Here is a 27,643-nt window from a genome sequence, read left to right as displayed (position 1 = left end):
AAGTAGCCCATTCCCTACCTCTGGCAAAATGTAAGTACTTTCAGCAACTATCCATACCAGTTTCAACTATCCAACTTGACTGGTCCTGCTAATTTAAAGTAGTCATTAATTTTTATTTACGTTAAAGTTTGAGACAGAGTCTCACTGTGTAGTCTTGGCTGATCTAGAGCTCACGGTTTAGACTTGGATAGCTTCAAACACATATAGATCTTCCTGCCTCTGAGTGCTAGGATTAAAGGACTATGCCACCATGTCTGGCGATAATTTATCTATCTATCTATCTATATCTAGATATTAGTGTGTAAGTGTTTTGGTTGAGTGTATGCATCTGTACACCAACTGTATGCAGTGCCCTAGATACTAGAAGAGGGCGTTGGAGCCACTGCTGCTATGTGAGTGTGGGAACTGAACTCCATTCTCTAGAAGGTCAGGCAGTGATCTTAACTGCTAAGCCATTTCTCTATCACTATTTCATTTTATTTATTTATTTATTCATTCATTCATTTTCGAGATGGTTTCGCTGTGTAGCTCTGGCTGTCCTGGAACTCACTATGTAGACCAGGCTGGCCTTGAACTCAGAGACCCGCCTGCCTCTGCCTCCCAAGTGCTGGGATTAAAGGCGTGCGCCACCAGTGCCAGACGCCTCCTTTTTTTTTTTAATTCAAGATTTGAATAACTCAGGCTGTCCTTGGATTCGTTCAATTCTCCTGCCTCAGCTTTTGGAGTTTAGTTTGCATACTAGGGCTGTCTACCACAACAGTTTAGGTTCAGTCTCTTTTGTGCGTCCCTATCCCCAGAGATTATATGTCTTCGGAACTTTATCAACACCAGCCACTGCCAGCCGGCTTGTACAGTCTCTGTCAGGCGGAGCACGCGGCCGGTCTCCTAGCAACCGGACCGCGTCCCTCCCACCAGGCTGCTTAGGGCCTTCCAGCGCCCAGCATGCCCTGCGGCCCGGCGCGCACTACGCGTCCCACAATGCCTCACGGCCCCGCCCCACTCCCGCGGAGACCCCGCCAGGTAGCGCTGCGACCCCAGCCCACAGCCTGCAGCCTACTGGGCTGCGCAGGCCGGGCGCCATGCGGAGGGGCGAGCGCAGAGTCGCCGGAGGCTCGGGGTCTGAGTCTCCGCTGCTCGAGGGCCGCCGCAGCACCGAGTCCGAGGTCTACGACGATGGCACTAACACCTTCTTTTGGTGAGGGTCTCCCCGCGTCGGGGCAGGAGTTTGGGACAGACAGTTTAGATTGAAATCGGGAACCGTCAGGGCCTGGATCAGCCAGCGGAGCGCCTCACTCCCTCCCGCCCTCGTGGAACCCACCGTGGTCGTCTCCGTATGAGATGTCGAGTGTTTCTTCGGATCGGGGGAGCCCCGGGAAGGCCTGGCCACTACATATTAGTGACTTTTCAGGTTTCCTTTCTGCCGGATAGCTGTTGTTCCCCTGCTCTTCCCCCGAAACATTGCTCTGAACTGGCCTGGTGGGCATGGCATATCTGTATGGTAGATTTTCCTCACTGCTACCCTTTTCAGTGACCCTTGCTTGCACAACTCAACCTCTGACAAGTTTTGGGGTCAGGTTGCCCCGTTTGCCTTTAGTGGAGTTGAGTGCGTAGGAATTGCAGGTGTTTTGCTTCTTTGAAGGACCAAGCCACCGCCCTGGCTGACCAGGTGTAATCCCATGACCTTGGGCTAACCCTTCACCTTTCCTAGTTTGTGAGAAGGAGCACGCTTCATGAGAGGAATGGCTTTGCTTTCTACCCACCTATGCGACACTGGAGCCCCAGGGTGGGCCCTGCAGACAAGTGAGAACCAAGCTCATAGAAACAAATGTGTTCCCACTGGAGGGGATGTTAAGTGGAAGTAGCTCTGAGAGAACAGAGCTGTGGCAGTGTCCAGAACACATCTGATCAGAGAGAATCTTGGTCTGGAAGTGTTAAGATAATTCAGGAGAAGGTGCCATCACACAGATAGGGTCCTCCGAGGGACTCTTGTCGTATGCCAGCTTGTATCTCTGGCTTGCAAGTGGGAGTGGTAGCTGAGGCACTGGTGAGATACAGTTGAAATAGCAGGAAAGTGGGTTGGGTGTGGGAGATAGCTTTGCATCTGGACCTTATACTATTAGCACCTTCCCTGGGTTATGGACAGCTTCTGCAGTGAGAGCCAACCAGAGCTTATTTTCAATATAATGCCGTCTAATGACTGTGAAAACATTAGAGGGAAAAGAAGCAATCCCAGCACTCGGAAGGCAGAGGCAGGTGGGTCTCCGTGAGTTTGAACGTGAGTTTGAAGCAAGCCTGGTTTACATAGTGAGTTTCCAGTACAGCCAGACCCTGGAGGGAGGGAGGAAGAGAGCCCTCGAAAGCGAGCATGGGGCAGTTGAAGTTGTGGGTATGGTGCCAGAGCTAGTGCCAATGGCCTTCTCTGACCTTTGAGGTCCTTTGGATATTAAAATGGCCTATAAGTCGGGCTGTTTGCAACCCCATAAACTAATCTGAAGACTGATCCCATACCCCATTCTTCTTGACTGGACATAATGGCCTCTAACCCCATAACTGACCCCACACCATCTCAGTCATATCCTGGATGACAGGACAAAGGGGAATGATGCTTACAAAATCCCTGACCCACACCTGGTTTTTGTTTTCATAAACCGTGCACTGCCTTACTTCAGGAGCCAAGAGATCTTTGTGGCAGGAGCCTGTTCCTGGTTGCCTACTTAAATAAAGGACTCCAGTTGGCCTTATATCCATAGCAGTCCGTGAATTACTCGAGTATTTAAACATCATTCTCTATCAGGTAGCCTCCACCATGGCTCTCGGACAGGAGAGAGGCATGACTGTCCTTCAGTATAGGTGACGGCCACTTGACTGAGAATTTTGGAGTGTGTTGCTGGCTTGCCTTTCTTGCTTTATATTCATTTATTCATTCAGCCATTCTTCAGTGTGTATTTTGGGGACTTATGCTGAGTGTCATTACTATCTTAGGGGATATATCAGGAAACTAAACAAGAGCTCCGATTCTGGCACAGACCTGGAACTTTATTTATATAAAGTTTTATTTTGTGTGTATTGATGTTCTGCCTGCATGTGTGTGTATAAAACATGTATGCAATGCCCCTAGAAGCCAGAAGAGAGTGTTGGGTCCCTTGGAACCATGGTTCCAGATGGGAGCTGCTGAGTTGATGTTAGGGACCCCCATCTGGGTCCTCTGGAAGAGTAGCCTGTGTTGTTAACCTCTGAGCCAGGGCTTCAAACCAACCCCCTACCACGGGATCTCACTTTCTTTCTTTTCTCCCCCCCCCCCCCCCCCCGACAGGATTTCTCTGTATAGCACTGGCTATCCTAAAACTCACTTTGTAGACCAGGCTGGCCTCAAACTCAGAAATTCGCCTGCCTCTACCTCTGCCTCCCGGGTGCTGGGATTAAAGGCGTGTGCCACCACGCCTGGCTTGGATATCACTTTCTAACCCACTCCCACCAGCATGGAATCTGTGGCAGTTTGAGAATTGGTAGTCTATACTTGGGTCTTAGAGCATGGTGCTTCTAGTGAGCCATCTAGGAGAGTTGGGGCAGAAATCACCAGTACGTCCGCAGCAATAATTTCTGCAGCTTCAGATATGAGTGATCTATCACTGTGGGCTAGGGCTTACCTAGACTAGCCCACATTTAGCAAGCATGATTTGATAATTCATACCCTTTTGACTATCAGATCAAAAAGCCAAGAAAGCCAGTGTAACAGGCTAGAAGCCTCTCGAAGACCTGACCTGGGACCGGCCCTGTCCCTTTCTTGGCAACGCCTTCATGGTTCCCTGGTTGGTTCTGGCAGGGTTGCCTTCCTACCCACTCAGCGTGAGGAGCGTGGTCATCTCCAGGGAAGAATAGCAACTGGGTATTTTCCACTCAGAGCAAGGAACCAGTTTGTCCTCATGCCTGCCCCTGGGCAGTGACTGAAGTCCCAAAATTTACATAGGTCAACTCTCATATTGGGCCTAGTCATGGGACTCAGACCATCCCAGTGTCTGTGTATGGTAGGGAGGAGTAGGAGGCAGCGCTGCACAAACCTGACATTCTGGAAGGAGAAAGATGACCTGTCTCGTCAATCTGTTGTGCCTCCCTCCCTCCATCCTACCCCCCACCTCACCCCCCATGTGTGTGTGTGTGTGTTTGTAAGTGTGTATAGAGAAAGAGAGAGAGCGAGAGAGTTAGACAAGGAGCAACAAGGTAGAGCTCACTCTTGAACAAGCATTGATTGAAACACTCTGAGGTCTTTAGCTGTGAGTCTGTTTGGCTGATGCCCTCCCTCCCATTTCACCTTTTCCAGATCAGGGAGGCCCGGGGAGGCGAGGTTTTGGTGACTGTGAGTAATAGGGTGGACACTGACCAAAAGGGAAAGGTGCTATTTATTGCTCAGATATTCCTGGTCTACTGAGAAGAAATAGAAAATAGTACTCCTTTCAAGATCGTAGACAGCCAAGGATGCCCTCAGCTTGCTGGCTACTTCAAAAACTGAGAAGATCAGAGCAGTCCAGAAACCAAGGAGCTGAAGTAATTTCTAAGGTCTTCGGAAATGAGCTGGGGATTGGAGCTTAGTGGCAGAGTACTTGTCTAGCATATGTAAGACCAGAGGCCCAAAGGGGAAGTTGGGGGAAGCCTTCCACGGTTACTGTTAAATGTGACCATATCTACCTGTGTTGGAAGGTAGTACTCCTCTGGTACCCACGGGAATGGTCGGTCAGCTTGGGAGTGCAGGTGAGCCCCGCTCCTGTCCTGGGTGACTAGGTATCACGTGAGTGTTTGGTGATCTCTGCTCTGACACTACCTGTGTGTTTTTGGATTCAGGCGTGCCCACACTTTAACTGTGCTGTTCATCCTCACCTGTGCACTGGGCTACGTGACTCTCCTAGAAGAAACCCCTCAGGATACAGCCTACAACACCAAGAGGTAACTGCTTCTGTTCAGAGGGTGTGATGTCCTGTGGAGCTCTGGCCAGCCAGGGCTCTGCATTTTCCTTGTGTGTCTGAGTGACTGGCCTCCACACCTTCCCCTGAAGCTGTGTGGTATTCCTTGCCCAGGACTATGGGAACTCGTCACCTCTGAGTGGTAGGGATATTTTGCTTTAGCCTTCAGGGTGACTCCCCCTAGCTGGTGTGCCTTGTGAGAGCAACCACATCATCACACCAGCAGCTCCCCTCAGACGTAAGGATCCTCAGATTGTCTGGGATCTAGAGCCACCAGCAATGAACCCTGTGATGGCACTTACGTCCTTGAGTGCAGGCAGGTCACAAGCGCTGTCCTTGTTGCATTCAGGTTCCTAAGCTAGTCCCTAGCATGCAGGGACAAGTTACTCCAGAGTACTGACAGACTTTTCTGTTGCTCCTCTGGTTCTCTGGGCTGCATGTCTGCCCTGGGAAGGAAGGTCAGTTACTGTTACAGTTACTGGTTCTGTGCAGGTCCTGCTTGCTCTGGGAGGGCTAGAGGGGAGGCCAGAGAGTATTGAGAAGGGAGGATACAGAGGGAGGCGTGAGAGACCTAGTGAGGTTTCCAGGCTACTTTGGTTGCTTTCCCCTGACCTGTGGAATCTCCATGGTCTTAACACTTCTAGGCTAGAATTTTGTTTTTGAAAACTGGGAGTCTTATTACTTTGCTCTAAGAATTGAATGGGGTGAATTTGTCTGGACCCTAGGGCTCCCTTCTGCCTTTCTTGTGCAGTACAGGTAACCTCCCTAGCTGTTTCCCAGCTGTTCCTGGCCTATTCTCCGTGAAATTCTTTACTGCTCAGTGACTTCCAGCTCAGAGTCAGCCTTTCAGGAGTGTTCTCTCTCCCCCCTCCCTTTCTCTTTTTCTCCCTCTCCCTCTCTCCCTTTCTCTCCCGAGCTTGGGATAGCTTGTTCCCAGGCCCTCTAGCCCTTCTGGAGATGTCTGCCCTGGCCTATGCTGGTACTTCCTGCTCATTCTCATCTGTAGGCCTGCCTGTTCCTCCCTCCTTTTTTCGGAAGGCTTCTACCAGACTCTTAAGTCTCAGGCAAGGTCTATAAGCTCAGCATGCTCTTAAGGAGATGAGTTAACACTGAGAGAGGAACTTGTGCTTCCTGGGCCACCGGGTCAGGTCTACTTTGTCCTTCCTGTCCTGGTGCTGACAGAGGGGTCATCTGCAGATATTGGCCCTTGGGGTATGGAGGCAGTACTCCTCTTTGTGCCTTTATCTGCTCAGAGGGAATTTTCAAGTAGAACTGGGTCTTAGCAAAGTATGGTTGCTCACACATGTAGACCTAGAACTTGGGAAACTGAGGCAGGAGGATCAGAAGTTTGAGGCCAATCTTGGCTACATGGTGAGTTCAAAAGACCAGCCTGTGTTACATGAGACTCTGTTTCAGAAAAACAAAGGGGACATAGTGGCACACACCTTTCTAGCACTGAGAAGCAGAAAGGCAGATCTCTGAGTTTGAAGCCAGCCTGGCCTCCATAGCATTCCAGGCTATTTTTTGAGACCCTGTCTCGAAAAAAGAAAAGGAACAAGCAACAAAACTATGTCTGCTGGCATCTGTGTGTACCTGGGAATAGAGGGTCTGCTGGCATCTGCAAGGCACAGCAAGAAGTCCAAAGAGCTGAGACATGGTTATACCTCGGGAGGTGCTTTCCAGGGACTGCATATATCATTCAGGAGCCTAGGGTTTAATCCTTAGCACCAGGCCCTGCACTCCAAAAAAGTTTCTCTATATGAGAAGTTTAGCTAAAGATGCCCAGGTCTGATGTCACTCACTGGACAAGAGTTGTCTCAGGAGAGTACAGTCCTCTCTGAAGAGCAGGAACATACAAAGGTACCCTGGAGTGGTCACCAGTCACCTGCCAGAGCTGTTGCAGAGCTGTCGTCCACCCAGTCTGTTGGTGGGGTTGTCAATACTAGGTGACCCAGAACCTAGAGAGTCCAAGAGCTCAGACTCCCCAAGTGTAAGGAGGGTAGCACTGGACCGTGTGGACACAGCCTTTCTTCATCCAGGGGACACTGCACATCTGTTCCTCATCTTTGTCCCCCTTTTTCCTCTTTAAGAGCATGAAGGAACTACCTTTCTGGCCTGTAATTCTTCTGGTAGAGCCTGGAATCTGCTATTTGCTCCTCCCTGGAATGATGGGAGTCTTCTTATGTGCTTAAAAGTAGGCTTGGTGACAAGCATGTAGCCTACTGAGCCATCTCACCAGCTCTATAGAAAATATTTTATAATTTTTGTGGTGTTCATGTGGTAGTTTTTCATCACATACTATGTCTGCATGTATGTGTATGTTCAAGCGTGTACAAAGCACACATGCACAAGGGTCAGATAACAACCTTGGGAGTTGGTTTTCTCTTTCTACCATGCAAAGCCCAGGGCTTGAACTCAAGTTGTCAGGCTTAGTGACAAGCATGTCACCTGCTGGGTCATCTCACCAGCCTTATAGAAAATATTTATAATTTTTGTGTTGTTGCAGATGGAACTCAGACCCTTATATATCCCAAGCAAGCACTGTTTCATAGAGAGACAATTGCAAGACTTACTTATTTTTCATTTAAAAAATTATTTTTACTTATGTGTATGTATGTATTGGGATAGGTAAGTGAGTATCCTCAGAGGCCAAGAGAGCAATCTCTCCGGATTTAGTTTGTAACATATTTCTTTAAAAAAAAAAAGATTTATTTATTTTATGTATGTGAGTACCCTGTAGCTGTCTTTAGACATACCAGAAAAGGGCATCAGATCCCATTACGGATGGTTGTGAGCCACCATGTGGTTGCTGGGATTTGAACTCAGGACCTCTGGAAGACCAGACAGTGCTCTTATCTGCCAAGCCATCTCTCCAGCCCAACATGTTTCTTAAGATTTACTTAGCTTTTGTGTGCATACATGTGTGCCTGTGTGAGTTACATTCACTATGTACATATAGTACCCATGGGTGTCAGGGCATTTGATCTCCTGGATTTGGAGTTATAGTCAGTTATGAGCCTTCTGATTCGGGTGCTGGGAACTGCACTCAGGTCCTCTACACCAGCAGCTAGTGCTCTAACCAGTGTGCCATCTCTTCTGCCTCCTCTGTAAAGAGTTTCCTTTCTACTTGTGCGTCATTGCTCTTTGTCTTTGAGATGTGGGCTGTGTTTCACGATGTTGCCAGTCTTGTCCTGAAATTCACTATGTGGGCCAGGCTGGTCTGGAACTCACAGATCGATCCACTTACCTCTGCCTCCCAGGTGTTGTGATTAAAGGCATTCTCTACCATACCCAGCTGCCAGTTTGTTCTTGAACTCCAGGGCTCAAGTGATTCTTTTGTCTCAGCCTCTTTTTAATAGCCAGGACTCTAGACACAGACCACTGTACAGCTTTGTTTTCTTCTCAGATTAACCTATTGGTCTATAATTTGATGCATTTCTAATAAAGTTCCAGCTTGGTAAGTTTGAGATGCACATACCTATGTGCCTGTTGCTGACCGAGGCAGCCCTGAGTCTCACACCATGTGTTCTGGTTTCCCAGGAGTGGTGTTGCTATGTTACTTTCTGTGCCTGGCTTCTTCCCCACACCAGGGATATATATCTTTGTAGACTGTCAGTACTGTTGGTAAGCTGTCCCACACAGATGGCTCATGATTTATCATCTGGAGTGGTGACCTGGGGCACTTCTGGCTCTCTTACCTTCTCAGTTAGTGAGCTGTCCAGTCCATTTACCATTTAAAACATTTTACAAACTTCAGAACTAAGCATGATAGAGTTACACACCTGTAACCTCAGTGCTGAGTTGTTTGAAGCAGGAGACTCCTACATTCGAGGCCAATCTGGGCTGTGTAGCAAGAGCCTGCCTTTCTCAAACAGAACAAAAAATCTACCCACAGTTTTTTTTTCAAAAGGCAAACACAATTAACAAGAAGCAACACAATAAGCCGGGCGTGGTGGCGCACGCCTTTAATCCCAGCACTTGGGAGGCAGAGGCAGTCGGATTTCTGAGTTCGAGGCCAGCCTGGTCTACAAAGTGAGTTCCAGGACAGCCAGAGCTATACAGAGAAACCTTGTCTCGAAAAAAAAAAAAAAAAAAAAAAACACACACACACACACAAAAAAGAAGCAACACAATAGAATCTGATGGAACACATGTACTCCCAGATACTCAGGAGGCTGAGGCAGGAGAATCACTTGGTCTGGACAGCATAGTGAGAACCATTGTCAAGAAAGTGAGGTAAAGACTGTGTAAAAGCCAGCAAGATGGCTCAGCTGCGAGGAGCAGTTTCTGTTCTTGCAGGGGAACCAAGTTCAGATCTCAGCAGTAATGGCTGCTGGCCATAATGGTCTATAACTCCAGCTCCAAGGGATCTGACACCTTGTTGGCACTTACATCTAATGTGCACATTAAAAGTAATAGGAATAAGTCTTGGGAAAAAAACCCTGAAGAGGTACTTTACCAAGAAAGAGAAAGAGGAGAGAAACAGCCTGTGAAATGTGCGCTGCCAACATCCCAGGGCAGGGCTCCTCAGACTGAGAACTGCGAGATTCCACCACACAGCTTCTGCAGGACTGAAATGTAAAGACGATAAGAGTTTGAAACAGCAGCAGCTCATTCATTACTGATAGGGATGTGGCCGCATTGGAAAGCAACTTAGGGAATTAAAATCAATCTCTCAGTCTCTCTCTCTCTCATCTGTATTTGTGTGTCTGGTGCTCATGACAGAACCCCTGGAGGTAGAGATGATAGTGAGCTGTCTCGTGGGTGCTGAAAATCAGACCTGGGTGCTCTATGTGAGTATCCAGTGCTCTTAACTACTGGGCCATCTCTCCAGCCCCACTAAACTCACATGAGGTCCAGCATCGTGCTTTCAAAGGTGAGGGCAATGGTAGGATATTTGATTTATGCTGTCTAGGCCCTGGCTTTCTTTCCAAGTGCTACACACACACAAACTATCTTAGATAATGTAATGGCTGGGACCCTAAGAACGAACGCATACTGACAAGAGGATCAATTTATAGATGCACTGAGCCTCCTGAAGTGCCAGGAGATGGGCTCTTTAAGAACAGAGGCAGAGGCTGCAAGAGCCCATGGATTGGCACCTCTGCAGTTGCTGCTGCTGTATCTTTGATTATGTGACAGGTGCCAGAAATCAGTAGAGTTTTTAGGTTACCAGAGGACAGAGGTCAGAACTGCCCCCACTGGGGAACATCAGAAACAAGCTCAGATTAAGTTCAGTACAGATACAGTTAGTTACAAACGGAAATGTATGTTATCTATAATACTTCAGCCTCCCGTATCCACTAGCTTCATCTCCGAGGATTCAACCAGTTTTTGAACCCTTTTGAAAGGGGTCCAGAGAGATGGCTCTGTGTAAGAGCATGAGCTGCTCTTCCAGGGGACCCAGGCTTGATTCCCAGCACCTGTATGGCAGCTCACAGCTGTTTGTAACTCCAGTTCCAATTCCTTCTTCTGGGCTCTGTAGATGCTGCACACATATGGCGCAGATATTCGTGCAGGCCAAACACCCAGTGCACATGAATGAATTAAAAAAATAACTATTTAAGTTTTCTTTAGAAAGAAAACCATGAGCTTGCACAGACTTTTTCCTTGTTGTCTGTCGTGTATGCCCCAGGTCCCTCCCATACCACCCAGCCTACGTGGCTACGTGTGGCTTTGCACCACAGGGGACTGTGTAGTTTAGACACTGATGGTCCCAGGTAGGTGTGACCAGGGCTTGTCTCAGGTGAGTAGAACAGTGGCGTCTCTTTGTCTTGACTTTCATTTCTATTCTTTTGGGAATGGTAACTGTCCTTCACCCAGTAGGATTGCCATTGTTCTGAACAGGAAGCCTGCCTTTTGCCCTGCCTGGTATCTGTGGAGTGCTGGTTTCAGGGTCCTCCAAAGATAATGAAATGTGTGAACACTCAGATCTTTTACATACGGTGCTATCTGTATACCCACATATATCTCCCATTTCCTTTTTTGGTTTTTGTTTTTTTGGTTTTTTTCAGACAGATTTTCTCTGTGTAGCCCTGGCTGTCCTGGAACTCACTTTGTAGACCAGGCTGGCCTCGAACTCAGAAATCCACCTGTCTATGCCTCCCGAGTGCTGGGACTAAAGGCGTGCGCCACCACCGCTCGGCCTATCTCCCATTTCCTAAAAACATCTCTCAGTTGCATATGCTAGCTATGTGGAATGTGGCTGCTATATAGAGAGCTGGGTTAGCAGAGCCACCATTCACGAGCTTGTTCTGAACGGGAAGCCTGCCTATTGCCCTTTTACTGATTTAATCAACTTATCTCACCGTGGACATGAGATTTGTTGCTCAGTGTTGCCTTAGGCCATTACTGGGACATGACCTGAGAACGCTAATGGGCTTTTCTGAGTTTCAGACACAACAGGAACCTCTAGGTCCATTTTTTTCCCTTCCTTTTTGCTTCAGTCCTATCCTTAATAATGACTCTAAGGAGCAATTAAAAAAAAAAAAAAAGAAAGATAAATAAATAAATTAAAAAAAAAAAAAAAAAGAGTGACTCTAAGGAGTCTGGGTCTCTCACTGAAGAACACCTGAAGCCAAGACTGGTTGTTGGGTATGCCTGTTGCCACTATGGTCTGGCTGGCTTTAGACTGCTAATAGGATAGCAGTCTACAGGGGAAGGCATCTAATTCAGGCTGTGCCCTGTGTGAGGTATTGCTTCAGGGAGCCCTTTCCAGCTTCCTTTCCCACCTCCTGTCTTGCTAGTGCTTCTGTGAAAGAGCTATGATCCCTCTCCTCAGAGCTGAGCACAAGTGCTCTGTTCCTCCTGGCAGCAGTGGTATGGAGCCAGATTGGGGACTAATCTATAATCACATGTGCTTGGAGAGCTGCACATGCTCTGCTAAGATTGGGGGTGGCTCTCGTCTTGGCTGCTCGGAGCAGGCAGGTAATTCTTAATTTTCCTGGCTTGTTCTGGCCACGGCCATGAGGTAGGATGTCCAGATGTTAAGGGCATCAGCAAGGGCGGGGCACAGTGAGACGGGGATTCCTGTGAACACTGGCCTGAGGGGGTCCTTAGCAGAGACTGTAGCCTCACGGCCTCGGCCCTGGCTTTGTGTGGTCCGTGCTTCTGTGCCCTGTGCCCTGTTTTCTTTTAAAGATTTATTTATTATATGTAAGTACACTGTAGCTGTCTTCAGACACTCCAGAAGAGGGTGCCAGATCTCGATACAGATGGTTGTGAGCCACCATGTGGTTGCTGGGATTTGAACTCTGGACCTTCGGAAGAGCAGTCGGGTGCTCTTACCCACTGAGCCATCTCACCAGCCCCCTGTGCCCTGTTTTCAATGTGTGGTCTACATGTAGGTATCATACTTTCCATCCTGCACCTCCAAGAGCACATTGGTGTAGGAGGTGGTGACCCAACAGGACGAAAATTCTGGCAAGGCCCATTAGGCCTGTGCTATGAGATAGCCATTAGATCCTGAAATTTCTCAGAGGCTTTATGAGGTCTAATCAAGTGAACCGGTGGTGACACTCTAAATGACAGGAGAAACCTAACACGTGGACATCTGTGAGTGTGCTGCTTGTGGGCTGTTGAGGTGGAGTGAGCCATGTGGACCAGCTTCCCGCCAAGCAGCTGCCAGACGGAGTTGTGGGCTGTTTCCAGCATGGCTAGTCTATCATGGGTGTCCACTGGGGTCCCTGCTGCCTCCCACCTCTGCCTGAAAGAAGCCTGCACACACTGAGGGGCTGTTTGTTCTTTATTTGCAGAGGTATTGTGGCCAGTATTTTGGTTTTCTTATGTTTTGGAGTCACACAAGCTAAAGACGGGCCATTTTCCAGACCTCATCCAGGTAACTCATCATTTCTTTTCCATGTGTGCCACGTCTCTTCTGTTCTGAGCAGCTGCTGTATCTGTGCTGCTGGATGTGACTGTCCTGTCCCCCCTGCCAGCTCCCCCTGTGGCTGACTGTACTTCCTCCACCTATCTCTCCCCTGTCTGTGGCTTTCTCACCTTCCTGCAGACCGGGGGGCCTGCCTGGGATCCTAGGAGGGGCTGGAGACCTAGGAGTGTCATTGAGTACTGTCTCCACCACCCCCACCCAAGTTCTGACAAATCTATGGCATCAAATTGCCCCCGTGAACCTCAGCTGGAGGACACAAGCCACCTACTTGCCTGCTCAGTTGGCCAGAGCTCAGATGAGGAGGCCCTTAAGGCTACAAGTTGGTTGGTGTTACTTCTTAAGGGCCTTGGCATAGATGTTTCTTTTGTGCCTCAATGTGAGTATAAACTGTGAAAATACAGAAACTATTTTTAGGCATTTTAAAAAATAAACACTTAAATTTGGATGTCTTGTGTATATTTATTTATTTACTTATTTTTGAGGGTCTCACTGTTGCTCAGGTTACCCTCAAATTCTTAGAAGCAAGGAATTCTCTTGCCTCCCTTCCTGTATACTGGGACCACAAGTGAGTCCCCCAGTATTGCTGTTTTTCCTGGGTTTTGTTTCTTTTTTTTGTTTTTGGATTGTTTTGTAAAGTAGGCAGTCTTGAGATTTTTCCTTATGTAGCTGTGTACTTACTTGATTGTTTAACCAAGTGCTGTCGGAGCAAGAGATGAGGGATTAGCCTTCCAGAATGGGGAATGTCTGCCAAGGGTGAGTTGGTTCTGAAGCTGTGAACAGATTCCCCCATGGTCCTGAAGCTCTGAGCAGGCTTGTGATTGCTGCTAGATTCCTGAGTGGCCTTCACCCTCTGTACCCATCCAGCCTTGCCACACTAGGAGTTGAACCAGAGCCACAGAGAAGGGAAATAATTTAAAAAGTGCCTACTTCATCTTAGCAGCAAGTGTTGATTTTTGTTTTTTTTTTTTTTGTTTTTTTTTTTTGAGACAAGGGTCTTCTGTGTAGCATTGGCTGTCCTAGAACTATCTCTGTAGACCAGACTGGCCTTGAACTCACAGAGATCCTCCTGTGTATCCCCTCAGTGCTGGGATTAAAGGCGTGTGTCACCACTGCCCAGCTTATTTGTGATTTTATTTCTTTAGATTTATTTATTTTATGTATATGAGTACACTATAGCTGTCTTCAGACACACCAGAAGAGGGTATCAGACCCCATTATAAGTTGTAAGCCACCCTGTGGTTGCTGGGAATTGAACTCAGGACCTCTGGAAGAGCAGTCAGTGCTCTTAACCGCTGAGCCATCTCTCCAGCCCCTATGTGTGTTTAAGATGCCATTTTTGAAGTAAGTTTCCCTGCCAGTAATGATTTGTCCTACAACACAGTGGGAAAAGTCAGCCAAATCTGTAGTTATTGGAGTTGGCGTTTTCTGTGTGTAATTTAATTACACACACATATGTATATGTGGTATACTAGAAAGGAAGGATGTATAATTTTGGGTGTTAAAGTTGTATAGTTTGCTTTGTCACAATAAAACTACATGTGTACAGGGACAGGGGCTGGCTGACGGGTAAGGGCTTGTCCTGCATTTGGAGGAAGAAAGCTATGAGCCCATATGGTAAGGCAACTTCCTCTCAAGAGCCACATCTCAAGGAGCATGACAGACGGGACCACGCTGGCCAACCGGCAGTAACTTGCTTCTGCACTTGGCTGCAGGACTCTTGAAAGTGTTTTCAAGACACGCAGGTTCTTAAGTCCAGGGGCACAAGCCCGATATCATGGCACACAGAAATCACTGTGCATGGAAGGTTCTAGACTTTGGGAGGTTCCCACAGGGCTCTGATCTAAGTGACTGCAGCTCCAGCTCCCAGACCTAGAATGTTGTTCCTCTCCCTCTTTTTTTTTTTTCCCCCTAGTAAGGTCTCCCTGTGTAGCTCTGGCTGCCTAGAACTGTGCTGACCAGGCTGGTCTCTGTCTCCGGAATGCTGGCATTAGAGGTGTGTGTTACCAAGCCCAGGAATCCTCTCCTAACACACATGCTCATCTGTGGGTTACTTTGAGAGCTCTGCTCTGCCTTTCCTTCTAGTGTAGTTGCTTTGCATAAGCTCCAGGCTTCTTCACCATTCTGTCTTATTCATGTAGGAAGTCTGTCCTCAGCCACCTCCCACCCCGCTGTTTGTTGTTCCATGTTGAGCATGGAACCCTGGGCCTCCAGTGAAAGGATGTGTGAGAGGGACAGCCCCGAGGGTGTCCACCCCAGGGAGGAGCGCTCCCTGCCTCACCTACTGCTCTGCTCTTAGGAAGACCTGGTCAGGCTGCCTCAACCAGGGCCATTATCCGCCTGGCCTCATTAGAGCAGCAAACTGAGGCTTCAGCTGACCTGCCCAGGGAGTTGCTTTATTTGGAAACTGTAATTGGCTGTGCTTCCAAGTGAATGCCTCGAAACAAGTCCCAGGTCTTCTGAAACAGCTTCTCTCCATTCAGTTTTTTGCTTTTGTTTTTGTCTATTTGCAGTGCTAGGAGCTGAACCCTGGGCCTCATTTGTCCTATACAAATGTGCCCCACTGAGCTACAACTCCAGCCCCTTCCCAAAAGCTAGGGTTCAGCGCCATCCCCAGCACTGCTGAGCTGCCTTTGATCCTTTCTCACATTTTATTTTGGGGTAGACAAGGGGCACTGGCATCAAAACAACCAACAGAAGAAATCAGGGTTTGGGGTGCTATAGAAGCAGCTGGATATGCAGGATGGGCCTAAAGGAGGCAAGGATGAGAGGCTTCTGCTTGGAAAGACTGTGGGGAAGACGGGAGAGAGCAATAGCTGAAGAGGTGCTGTGGCCATCAGACCTGATGACATCAGGGTTTCTGTTGGAGGTGGCGCCTGACGTATCTGTTCTTCTCACATACACACACTGCAGGAGTGGAGGCCAGCTTGCTCCCCTCAGCTGTGAAGATTTTCACACAGGCTCTTCTTCCCCCACTTCAGGCGTGAAGAACATTCATAACCACCATCTGTATCTGAGAGTGACATGAGCAGATGCCAGCGAGGGCTTCCCACGTCACATTCCCTGTCTCCCTGTCTGTCACTGTCAGACAACCAAGTAGATCAGGTCACAGGTTCCTTTTTTTTTTTTTTTTTCTTTTGAGATAGGGTTTGTAGACCAGGCTGGCTTCAAACTCAGAAATCTGCCTGCCTCTGCCTCCCAAGTGCTGGGATTAAAGGTGTGTGCCACCACCACCTGGCTGGTCACACTTTCTTAACGCACGGAACCTCCCTGGCTCTTGAGTACCGTAGTGCATTCAGGGATGGAGAGGCGTTTCAGTAGGAGAAATCTGAAGGCATAAATATGGTTTGTGTTAAAACACTTTTCCTACACGCAGAAGACTAAAAGTTCATACTAATTCATGGTAAGAAATTGAACATATTAGAGTTCTGAGATTTTCACCCCTGGAAGAGGTGTCCAGCAGAGCAGGTCAGCAGCATCAGTACATCTCAGAGGAGGAGGATGCCCTCACTACGTTTTACCAGCATCGTGGGCCTTCTGTGCCTCTGCAGCAAGGCAAAGGGAGTAAAGACCTCGGGACTCAAGAAGAGAAAAGCATCTCACATTTCATAGAGAAGTTCTGTGTAACTTCATTTAGTCCTTGCTTATAAAGATTCTATGAAGGACACCTAAGCATTCCCTTAAAACGACTGTCTATGATCAGGAGCCTCCTGAGGCTGGGTGGGGCCTAGCGCCCCAGAGCAGAGCCCCTGACATTGCTATTATCTTGTTGTAGCTTACTGGCGGTTTTGGCTGTGTGTTAGTGTGGTCTACGAATTGTTTCTCATCTTCATCCTTTTCCAGGTAAGCAGCTTTTCTTGGTTGATAAAACAAGAATAGAGGCTTGAATCCTCAGGCCCCAGGGTGCTGGCAAGAAGCCAGGCTGGACCAGCACGGGTAGACACAAACTGTCTTACCCTCCAGGCTGGCCCATATGGAGGAGTGTCTTAGTGTGGGTACAGGCACGGGCTGCTGCCACCTTTGTATGCAAGCCGGGACAGACACAGGGAAGACAGCTCCTCTGATTACAAGACAGGTCAAGTGCAGTCCAGCAGGGCTGTAGCTGCAGCTTTAGGAACTTGGGCCTGCCTGGGACCCGGGGGAGCTGGTGGGATTTGCAGCTCACCAGTGGGGTGGGAGGGGAGTGGAGCATTGCATTATGTGTTCACTAGTGGTCCCCTCTGCTTCCGTCACCGAATTCTGAGTTCCACGAGTGAGTGAGTGAGTCACTAGGGTTTTTATTGTGTTAAATCCACCACTGTTATGCAGGGCTGAGTCCCTGTGCATGTACAAACATCCTAGTCGACCCAGAACAGTTCCATATCTAGAAAACTCACTCAGATATCCTTGATAGTCTCTTTGTTCTACTCTCCAGTTACCTGCCATCTGTCAAGACTTGTCTCGGAACACCCCGAGTGGACCTCTTGATAACCCGTATCATGTCTTTGAGGTCCACCCAGCTGTATCGTTGGTACAGTGTTTCTTCCTGTGGCTGAGGGACATTTCAGGACCCAAGAGGCATTTGGTTTCCCATTAGGAGCTGCTGTGAATCAAGCTGCTCTCAACAATCCTGTTAGCTTGTGGGATACAAAGTTCCATTTCTCTCCTAGACAGGCCCATTGTGGTCTCACTGGTCCCACCCATCACACAGGCCTTTAGTGTCGTTTGAGGAGCTGCCAGATTGCATTCCAGCATGGCTGTGCCATCTTGCATCCCACCAGCGCTGACCGAGAATTCCTGCTGTTTTATACCATCTTTCAGTTCTGTTGTCTGAGTGCTCAGAGGTGGATTTGCTGGGGGTGAATGGAATTATATCCTAATGGGTATAAGGTGGCATCTCTTGTTTTGTCTTTTTCCTGCCAGGGATTCACTTGAAAACACCATAGCACACCTATCTTCAGGGCTCCTCTGGACTGTATAGTTCACAGACTAAGCCTGCTGCTAATGGGCGGTCAGCTCTGCAGAGGCTGGTGGGTGTCTGGTAGGTCAGGTGGCCATAACAATCTTCCACACTTTGTTCTTCTCTTTCTTTTCTTTTTTAAAGATTTATTTTTGTTTTTTTTCCGAGACAGGGTTTCTCTGTGTATTCCTGGCTGTCCTGGAACTCACTTTGTAGACCAGGCTGGCCTCGAACTCAGAAATCCGCCTGCCTCTGCCTCTGCCTCTGCCTCCCAAGTGCTGGGATCAAAGGCGTGTGACACTACGCCCAGCAATTTATCTGTTTTATACAAGTACACTGTTGTTGTCTTCACACACCAGAAGAGGGCATCGGATTCCACAACAGATGGTTGTGAGCCACCATGTAGTTGCTGGGAGTTGAACTCAGGATCTCTAGTGCTCTTAACCACTGAGCCATTTTTCCAGCCCCTGTTCTTCTCTCTCAAGATTGCCCTGTGTCAGCTGATCTCCTGCATTTCCAAGTGAATGCTAGACTCTTTTTCTGGCTACGTAAGAGAGCCAGTGAGGTTTCGTTTTCTTTGTTTGCAATGCTGGTGATGGAATCCAGTCCTCCTGCATGCTAGGCAATCGCTCTACTACTGAGCCCCACCCCAACCCTAGCAGGTGAGATGTTAACAGGGGTCGCATTGGTCAGTTTAGAGCACTGCCATCACAGTGTTAGGTCTTGTGGTTCATTGATGTGAGGTATCTTTCTATCCCCTTATAGCCCCTTAATGACTTCCTATTATACTTTATAGTTTTCATAATGTACATTTTGTACTTGCATTGTTACATTATTCCCAAGTATTTAATTTGCTAATAGGGTGTAGAAATAGTTTTTGTGTTGATGTGTGTCCTGTGGCCTTGCTAACCTTACCAGCTCTAGAGCTTGTGCAGGCGTTGTTGCTCTCTAGCCCCTGCTGTCTGCACCAGGATGCCGCCACACTTCCTTACAGTCTGCTGTTTCCCACTCTTGCCTGACTCCCCTAGCTGGGCCTTCCGGAGGCTGATCACAAGCACGGACCTCCTTACCTGGTTCTGGACCTTATCGGAGTATCCAGCCTTTGTGTGAGGTGCAATCTGAGCTCTGACTTTTCTCAGAAGCCTTCACCAAGCAGGAGCTGTTCTGGTTCTGGTGCAGCTGGCTTTTTGATTTTGTGAGCTGTGTTTTCTACATTAAGTAAGATGATTGTGAGTTTTTCCTTATTGATGATGGTATTTGCACCAAATAATTTTTAAAATGTGGTTTATTTGGGATGTGGTTTGGTCTGATTTTGAAGCAGGGTCTTGTGTAGCCCAGGCTGGCCCTGAGCTTGCTGTACGTATACTGAAGTCCTCCTGCTGCGATGCCTGGCATGATTTTCTTCTTGGAAGCTATGGGCATTCCTGAGAGGAGGTGGTGGTGTCTAACCCTGGCTGCAGTCTGGATCCAGCCTCCTAGGATTCTGCCCAGGACCTTTGCGTCCTTATTCATGAGATACTTTCTTAGATTTCCTTCCTTGAACTGTGGTTTTTTTCCCCGCCTGTCTTTGGCATTGGAGTTCATTGGGATTTGTCTGCTGTATTTCTTAGAATTTGGCCGGATTTAAGATATAAGCTGTCTGTCAGTGGGGCTTCTCCCTGGTAAGACTTACTCTGACCGTGGAGAGGCTGCTGGGCTTCCTTCATACAGGCCTTTTACTGCCTATATCTGTCTGCTCTCTCGAAGGAACTTTCTTTCTTTTTTTTTTTTTTAGATTTATTTATTTATTATATGTAAGTACACTGTAGCTGTCTTCAGACACTCCAGAAGAGGGCGCCAGATCTCGTTACAGATGGTTGTGAGCCACCATGTGGTTGCTGGGATTTGAACTCTGAACCTTTGGAAGAGCAGTTGGGTGCTCTTACCCACTGAGCCATCTCACCAGCCCTCGAAGGAACTTTCTATGTGCTATCCATGTCCGGGTAGGAGCCACGACTTGGGACTCCACTATCTCAGGGTTGTGTATCTATGTATCTATGGAGTTCCTCTTGAGGAAAACCTGTCTCTTTCCAACCATGTGTTAAGTATCTACTAATTTGTTGTTATCAGCATGACTCCAAGTTATTTGTTCAGGTTGTATACTCAAAATACTGCTTTTATGTTTTTGCTGAAGTTCTTTAGACCCTAGTGCTCTCCTTTAGTTTCTGTCTTGTTTGACACATCCCCTTCTTTAAGGGTTCTTGGTTTTTTTATTTGTTGAAGTGCTTCCTGACTCAGACCATAGATGTTCCAGTTGTGTGTACCTCCTGCTTGAGCCCTGGAGTCAGCCTTTTCCCTAGGGCCCTGTTCAGTTCTTGAAGGACAGATGCTAGTCTTTTTTTTTTTTTTTTTTTTTAAAGCAAATCTTTTTTTTTTTTTTAAAGATTTATTTATTTATTATATGTAAGTACACTGTAGCTGTCTTCAGACACTCCAGAAGAGGGCGCCAGATCTCGTTTCGGATGGTTGTTAGCCACCATGTGGTTGCTGGGATTTGAACTCTGGACCTTTGGAAGAGCAGTCGGGTGCTCTTACCCACTGAGCCATCTCACCAGCCCCCAGATGCTAGTCTTAAGAGACTGCAGTCTGGGAACTGGATTTGCCAGTCAGGTGTCCTGGTACTCGGCTACAGAGTGTACAACCCATTACTGTGATCATATTGGTTCTCGTAAGGCGTCTTGAAAGTCCGCCTGCAATGTCACGACTTCCTTCTGCCTCTTCCCCCATGCCCTCCATAGAGTGCATCATGGGGTTCTGCATGGTGATCAGAAGCACCATTTGTTTTTGCAGATATTTTGAAACTAAGAACAGGTAGGTACCTTTGATCCTAAACTTCTGTCAAACCTAGAACTCATCTTTTCTGATGTCATGAGGCCTTTGGGGCGTAAACCGGAAGGTGGTTTCAGGAACATTCCTGCTTCAGCATGTCCTCAAGTCTTGCTGGTTTGTTTCCAGGACACAGGGCATTAACAAGATGGCCACCTGTGGGATCTGCACCAGGGACAGGTGAACCCTGACTTTCAGACCAAGGGCTAGACTCCCAGCTGGCCAGCCTGGTTCATCTCTGGTCCTGTCCTGCTTGTTTCTGCCCCTCTGCTAGACATCTATTTCCCAAGGTCTCTAGGCCTTTGAGGCTTCTCTTTGTCCTGGCTTGAGATTTGCTCCAAGGGTCCCCTCCTCTTTTGTGTCCAAAAATGTTTAATCCACCAAGGGGACAGAACTTGACCAACTGCTGCATATCCAGAAAGATGGGCTTGTGCTTGACAGACTGGACATGGCCCTGGAGCATGGGGGAAAGGCTGCCTCTTCTGGATCGGGATCTCGTCCAATATCCACTGGGGAGAGGATGGTAGGGGCTGGCATTTGTGCCCTGATGGCTTACTGGGGCTCAAGGCATCCTCAGCTCTCCAGCCCTAGCTGGAGTGGAAGAGCTGCTGTCCCTGTAACATACTGACCAAGCTAGAGGTCACACTACAGACCACTCCATCCAGGCTGCCTTGCTAAGCCTCACCACACTAATGGCTCTGCTTTGCAGACAGTCCAGGATGGCCGACAGTTTCTGAAGTATGTGGATCCCAGGCTGGGAGTCCCATTGCCAGAGAGGGACTACGGGGGCAACTGCCTCATCTATGATGCTGACAACAAGACTGACCCCTTCCACAACATCTGGGTATGGGTGTTCTCAACTGCAGGGCTTTTAGCAGCCCAGGACCGCCCTTGGTTTTATGGGATCAGGCAGGGTGCCCTGTAAGACTGTCCACGCTCCTGCTTTTCTTCAGACTCCTACAGGGCAGAGTAGGCCTGTGGCCTTGTTCATGTTAGATGAGGGTCCATCAGAGGGGCATCCTGGTCTCTGTTGCCAGTGTGGTCATCTGAAGCAGCACACTTGCCAGGCCCTGGCTTGGCATCAGCCTGGAGGATTGTGAAGGGGAGGGGAATGACCTTGGGCCTCTGCACAGCAGGAGGTTATATGGTCCCTGAAGACTTGCCCAAGATACCACAGGGGAGGAGACTGCCTGATGGTGGGGGTGCCTGAGGAGGGGCCTGGGCCTCAGGGTCACATCCTTGTTACCTACAGGACAAGCTGGATGGCTTTGTTCCTGCACACTTCATTGGCTGGTATCTGAAGGTAACATCCTGGTTCTGTCTAGTTCCCCTTTCGCCATGTTCCCGGCCATTTGGGTCCACAAATGGTCCCCAGGTGGGTGGGTCCGGGTGCAGAAGCACTGAGCCACCCTGGAGAATATGTAAGATACCAGAGACTTGCAGTTTCTCAGGAGGCCTTACGTGTAGTGCTGATCCTGCTCTACGCCCTGTTCCTAGCACTGTGGCCAGTTAGGAAAAGGGACCGAGGGAAATGGCAAGGCAGGAAGCCCAGGACAGCCTGGCCCCAGATGCACCCCCACAATGGTGCTGCCTGTCTGTCCCGACCCATGGCTTGAACCAGACCTCCTATTTGAGGGTTGCTGTCTGTAGGGAAGGAGTGGCAAAGCCTGACGGGCGCTGTCTGGCCCTCACAGACCCTCATGATCCGTGACTGGTGGATGTGCATGATCATCAGTGTGATGTTCGAGTTCCTGGAGTATAGCCTGGAACACCAGCTGCCCAACTTCAGCGAGTGCTGGTGGGACCATGTAGGTGCAGCGGGCAAGGCACATCCTGGGTGGGCTCCGGCCGTCATCTCAGGCCCCGTGGTTAACTCCTCTCCTTTCCTGACCCAGTGGATCATGGACGTCCTCGTCTGCAACGGGCTGGGCATCTACTGTGGCATGAAGACCCTCGAGTGGCTGTCCCTGAAGACATATAAGTGGCAGGGCCTCTGGAACATTCCAACCTACAAGTACATCTTGGGAGTTATAGAAGGGAACCACAGAGCATTGGGCCCCAAAGGACAAGGCCTTGCTACTTGGGAGGGTGGCAAGCAAAACATTAGAGTGGTAGAGAGTGACTGTTAGTCCTCCATCTGGCTCCCTGGCTTGCTTCTCTCAAGAGGCTGTGGGCCTGATCTATCCACCTCTCCTACAGCCTAGGTTGTCCTTAGACTTGCTCTGTACTCTAGAATGACTCTCGCCCCCACCTCCCAACTCCCAGGAGTCATGATGTGTACCCTATGCCAAGTTTCTCTGCTACCTATAAGATTTAAGAAAGAAAAATTGTACCTGAAATGGTGGTATATGCCTATAGAGGCCACTGCTTGGTAAGCTGAGGCAGGAGAATTCCTTGAGTACAGAAGTTCAAGTTTAGTCTAGGCAATCCAGGGAGACTTGTCTCAAAAAAAAAAAAAAAAAAACAGAAAAAGTGGGAGCTGAGGATATAGCTCAGTTGGTAGAGTGCTTGCTTACCACACTCAAAGCCCTGGGTTCAATACCCAAAACCACATGATCCAAATGTTCTGTAATCCCACATTTGCTGCTGTTGTACAGGCAGACCAGGAGTCCAGTCATCCTCAAGTATATAGTAAGTCTGAGGCTAGCTAGCCTTAGCTTACATGAGATCGTATTTCAACAAATGAAAGTAAAAATTAGCTAGGCATAGTGACACACATACCTTTAATCCCAGATAGGCAGGTAAATCTGTATGAATTGGAGGCCAGCCTGGTCTACATAGTAAGACCTTGTCCCAAACAACCAAAAGCAGGGTGTATCCCGGGACTTTGGATGCAGAGGCGGGTAGGTAGATTTCTTGAGTTCAAGGACAGCCTGGTCTACATAGCAAATTCCAAGACAACCAAAGCTACACAACAGAGAGACCGTGTATCAGAAAAAACAAACAAACAAAACAGAGAAAAGGACAGAGGAGCCATGCTAGATAGTCCCAGCACTAGGCAGGAAGAAGGCGAGAGGATGGAGATGCAGGTCCTTAGCACCACAGGAAACAAGACTCCCCTCCTGTCTGGGAGCCTCGGCAATGTGTATGACCCCCTCTGAAGTGGCTGTGTGGGATTTTGAACAGGGCAGAGCCTTGTGTCTGCTGGGGAAAGCAACAGGCACTGGGTTCTGGCTGTAGCTCTGTGACCTGAATAAAGCTGGTTGACCGGCCATGTCCTCAAGGCTGCTGGCTCTCTGGTTCCCAGGGGCAAGATGAAGAGGATTGCCTTTCAGTTCACGCCTTACAGCTGGGTGCGCTTTGAGTGGAAGCCAGCCTCCAGCCTGCACCGCTGGCTGGCCGTGTGTGGCATCATCCTGGTGGTAAGTCCCAGCAGCCTGTGACTGGGTATCCATGCAACACCAGTGGTTAGTTCTGGAACTGGTGAGCTGACATTCTTCCGTCCCCTAGTTCCTGCTGGCAGAGCTGAACACCTTCTACCTGAAGTTTGTGCTATGGATGCCCCCTGAACACTACCTGGTCCTTCTGAGGCTGGTCTTCTTCGTGAACGTGGGTGGTGTGGCCATGCGTGAGATCTACGACTTCATGGATGAATTGTGAGGGCTGCCATAGGGCCTAGGGGGTGGGATGCCAGAGCCTGGGAGCCCCAAGGGCCCCAAATGCCCTTGTGCTGAACAAGCCAGGCAGCTGCCGCCTCTCTGCAGGAAGCCCCACAGGAAGCTGGGCCAGCAGGCCTGGCTGGTGGCAGCCATCACAGTCACAGAGCTTCTCATCGTGGTGAAGTATGACCCGCACACACTCACCCTGTCACTGCCCTTCTACATCTCCCAGTGCTGGACTCTTGGCTCCATCCTGGTGCTTACATGGACTGTCTGGCGCTTCTTCCTGCGGTGAGTGGGAGTGGGACCCCAGGCCATCGTTTCACTGTGAGTGGTGTCTGTCCCCCTCTTTGGTTGAATACTGACAAGGCTCTATCCATTCCCTACCCTTGCCTTGCCTGGTAGCTCTATCTGCCTTGGCCCTTGTACTCTCTGTGAGTCTCTGTGGCTCTGCCTGGCAGATGCAGGTGCTTGAGGTAACCTGTCCTGCCTATAGCTGACCCTCTAGCTTCACCTCTACTTGGCTATTGCTAGAATTATAGCACATGTAGCCTCTTGTAGACAAAGGTAGCCAGGTGTCTGTGGGGCCTATGCTGGGGGGCTGCTGCAGGAACAGGTGGTGAGGTGGCTCTGCTGCCCCACAGGGACATCACCATGAGGTACAAGGAGACCCGGCGACAGAAGCAGCAGAGTCACCAGGCCAGAGCCGTCAACAACGGGGATGGGCACCCTGGGCCAGATGATGACCTGCTAGGGACTGGAACTGCAGAGGAAGAGGGGGCCACCAATGACGGTGTGACTGCTGAGGAGGGGACCTCAGCCGCGTCATGAGCCTCGCCCTCGTCACTGGCCTTGTGCCATAGGGCTGTCCCATTTCTCCCTTCCTCGTGCTCCCTGCTTCAGAGGCGGGGGTGGGAGGGACATCCACACTCCACGAGGGGCACCTGAGAATACATGTTTGTGTGCAGGTAGGTGTATGCACATATTGGCTCCTGACACTACTTCAGGGCCATGAGCTGAACAGTGAGACTGGAACTTGCTCTAGAGCAAGAGTCCTGCCCTGTCTTTCTACCTGGCCACCAAGGGTCTGGTCCATGGTCTCCCTTGTGCTCAGCCTCAGCACCGGCTAGGGGAGGTATCTTGGTATCTCGGTACTCTTTCTCCACTCTTTATGGGGTAGGCAGAAGCCCCATGAGACCCTGTGGTCCCACCCACTTACAGCAGCATAAGTGAAGGATATCATAATACCAAGATGTCTGCAAAGTGGTGGGTGTAGAGTCAGTACTGAGCCATTTCCTTTGGAGCCTGCCTTTAACCAAGCAGGACTTTAAACTGAAGGGTGTATACATGACGGTCACAGATTGGCCTTTTGCGGCCAGAGAGCCCAACTTGGAGACCTGTACCCCAGGTGCCAGGGTGCTGTCACCATGGCTCCCTTGAGCAAATGGAACAAATAAAGTGATGATGAAGGTGCGTAGCCTCTGGCTGCCCTTTGCCCCGTGCTCTAGATGCCTTGCAGAGGAGGGGAGTGTGTTTGTGTGTGTGTGTGTGTGTGTCCTGGGCAGCTACCAGTCTACCACATTGTTTCTCACTGGGTGTGGGGCTGATGATCGCTGAAGAATAACCATGAGAAATGACTGTGAGCCTTGCTTTATGGTCACAGCCGCTGGGAATGCAGTAGCAAACCATTTGTCTGCCAACAAGTTCAGTTTTCCCACGAACGCAAATGTGCAAGTCATGCCCTTAGCTTACTAAGGCAACAGGTCATGTCTTTGGATTTTTGAGCCAGGGTTTTGCTGCCTAGTTCAGACTGGCACAGGGCTCGGTGTCCAACCCAAGCTTGCTTCAAGTTCTTAGCAGCCCAGCTTCAGCTTCCCACATTCTGGTTTGTGCCACTATGTTTAACTAAAAGTTCTTTTTAAATTTTTAAATTTTTTTCTTAATTATGTCTGTACATGAGTGCAGATGGCAATAGAGGAGGCCAATCAGACCCCCTGGGGCTGGAGTTAGAGGTGTCCTTAGCCCATGTCCACCCCCATGTACCTCGTTGTTTTCCTCCAACTCTCTGGCTGCTGTGACCACTGCTGTAGTGATGCAGGCAGTACAGGTGTCTGGCACTGACTGATTCAGCTTGGGTTTTGTGTGTATGGTAGTGCAATTGCTGGGCCATCCCATAGCTCCATTTTTTACATCTTTGAGGAATCCCATACTCCTTTCCACACTGTACTAAATGTACATTTCTACCAGCTGTAAGTTTGCTCATCTCTCTGCGTCCTCATACTTTGCATACCACTTCCCGAGTGGTGGAATTAGAAGACTGAACAGCCATTTTTTCCCCCCAAGACAGGGTTTCTCTGTGTAGCCCTGGCTGTCCTGGAACACACTTTGTAGACCAGGCTGGCCTTGAACTCAGAAATCCTCCTGTCTCTGCTTCCCAAGTGCTGGGATTAAAGGCGTGTGCTACCACCACCCGGCTCTGAGCAACCATTTTTTTTTTAAAGATTATTTATTTTATGTATGAGTACACTGTAGCTGTCTTCAGATACACCACAAGAGGGCATCAGATCTCATTACAGATGGTTGTGAGCCACCATGTGGTTGCTGGGGATTGAACTCAGAACCTCTGGAAGAGCAGTCGGTGCTCTTAACCGCTGAGCCATCCCTCCAGTCCCCTGAGCAACCATTTTTAACTCTGACCAGTATTTGTTATCTTTTTGGTTTTGTTTCTTTGTGTAACAGCCCTGGCTGTCCTGGAACTCACTCTAGACGGAACTCACTCTAGACCAGGCTGGCCTCGAACTCAGAGATTGCCTCCAAGGCGTGCCCCACCACCACCTGATTCTTTTCTTTCCTTTTCTTTCTTAACTACTTAAAATGTTTTAAAGATTTTCCTTTATGAGAAGTGTTTGCCTGGATGTATGCATGTGCACCACATGAGTGCCTGCTGCAGATGTCTGTGGGTGTCCTGGAAGTGGAGTAAAGAAGGTAGTTCACAGCTGTGCTGGGAACAGGTCCTCTGCAAGAGCATCAAGTGTTCTTCTCATAGAACCATCTCCACAGCCCCGTGCCTGTGGTGTCTCTCTCTCCTGACAGCCACTCTCATGAGGTAAGGTGACACCTTACTGGGTTTGATTTGCAGTTCCCAGGTGACCAATGGCAACAGGCATTTTCCTACCTGGCTTTGTCTTAAAGCTATATCTGTTTAGATGTATTGCTCAATTTTAATCAGGTTACTTACAAATCCTGGTTAAAACAACAAAAGTTGGTTGTTGTAGAAATTTTTAAGCCCAGTCTGGGGTTTCTACCCTGCCTTTGACCATTTAGTTTCCGGTTCAAAGACACTCAACTTCTGTTATTTACAATAAGCATTAAACAGGACAAGAGCTGGGCAGATATCTAC

The 27,643-nt window shown here is 48.9% G+C and overlaps 1 protein-coding gene across 2 annotated transcripts; it reads left to right on the top strand.

Moving 5' to 3' along the window:
- The first annotated feature begins 951 nt into the window (after nt 1-951).
- Ptdss2 (phosphatidylserine synthase 2) lies at nt 952-25,716 on the top strand. Of its 2 annotated transcripts, XM_021168264.3 has the most exons (12): nt 955-1,195; nt 4,837-4,938; nt 12,710-12,792; nt 16,616-16,683; nt 21,354-21,488; nt 21,897-21,947; nt 22,339-22,452; nt 22,540-22,658; nt 23,892-24,006; nt 24,095-24,240; nt 24,349-24,534; nt 24,888-25,716. In XM_021168264.3, the coding sequence occupies exons 1-12, from the start codon at nt 1,080-1,082 to the stop codon at nt 25,072-25,074; spliced, it is 1,422 nt and encodes a 473-aa protein (XP_021023923.1). In that variant the 5' UTR covers nt 955-1,079; the 3' UTR covers nt 25,075-25,716. The 2 variants fall into 2 exon arrangements, with proteins under 2 accessions (XP_085697295.1, XP_021023923.1); XM_085841169.1 differs by lacking the exons at nt 16,616-16,683; nt 21,354-21,488; nt 21,897-21,947; ... (4 more) ...; nt 24,349-24,534; nt 24,888-25,716 and adding an exon at nt 12,964-13,231 and having other exon boundaries at nt 952-1,195.
- The last annotated feature ends 1,927 nt before the right edge of the window (nt 25,717-27,643 follow it).

Source organism: Mus caroli, unplaced genomic scaffold (genome assembly GCF_978045245.1).
Source record: "Mus caroli unplaced genomic scaffold, Mus_caroli_1 scaffold_8, whole genome shotgun sequence".
NCBI lineage: Eukaryota > Metazoa > Chordata > Mammalia > Rodentia > Muridae > Mus > Mus caroli.
Note: the sequence above shows the minus strand (reverse complement) of the source record. Positions and strands in the feature narration are given on the sequence as shown.

Bases quoted from the DNA above. Each gene is read 5' to 3' on its own strand.
- Ptdss2 (XM_021168264.3), top strand. From the start codon at position 1,080: ATGCGGAGGGGCGAGCGCAGAGTCGCCGGAGGCTCGGGGTCTGAGTCT. The intron at 21,489-21,896 runs GTATGGGTGTTC...TGTTACCTACAG, and splicing joins ACCCCTTCCACAACATCTGG to GACAAGCTGGATGGCTTTGT. The intron at 24,241-24,348 runs GTGAGGGCTGCC...GCCTCTCTGCAG, and splicing joins TACGACTTCATGGATGAATT to GAAGCCCCACAGGAAGCTGG.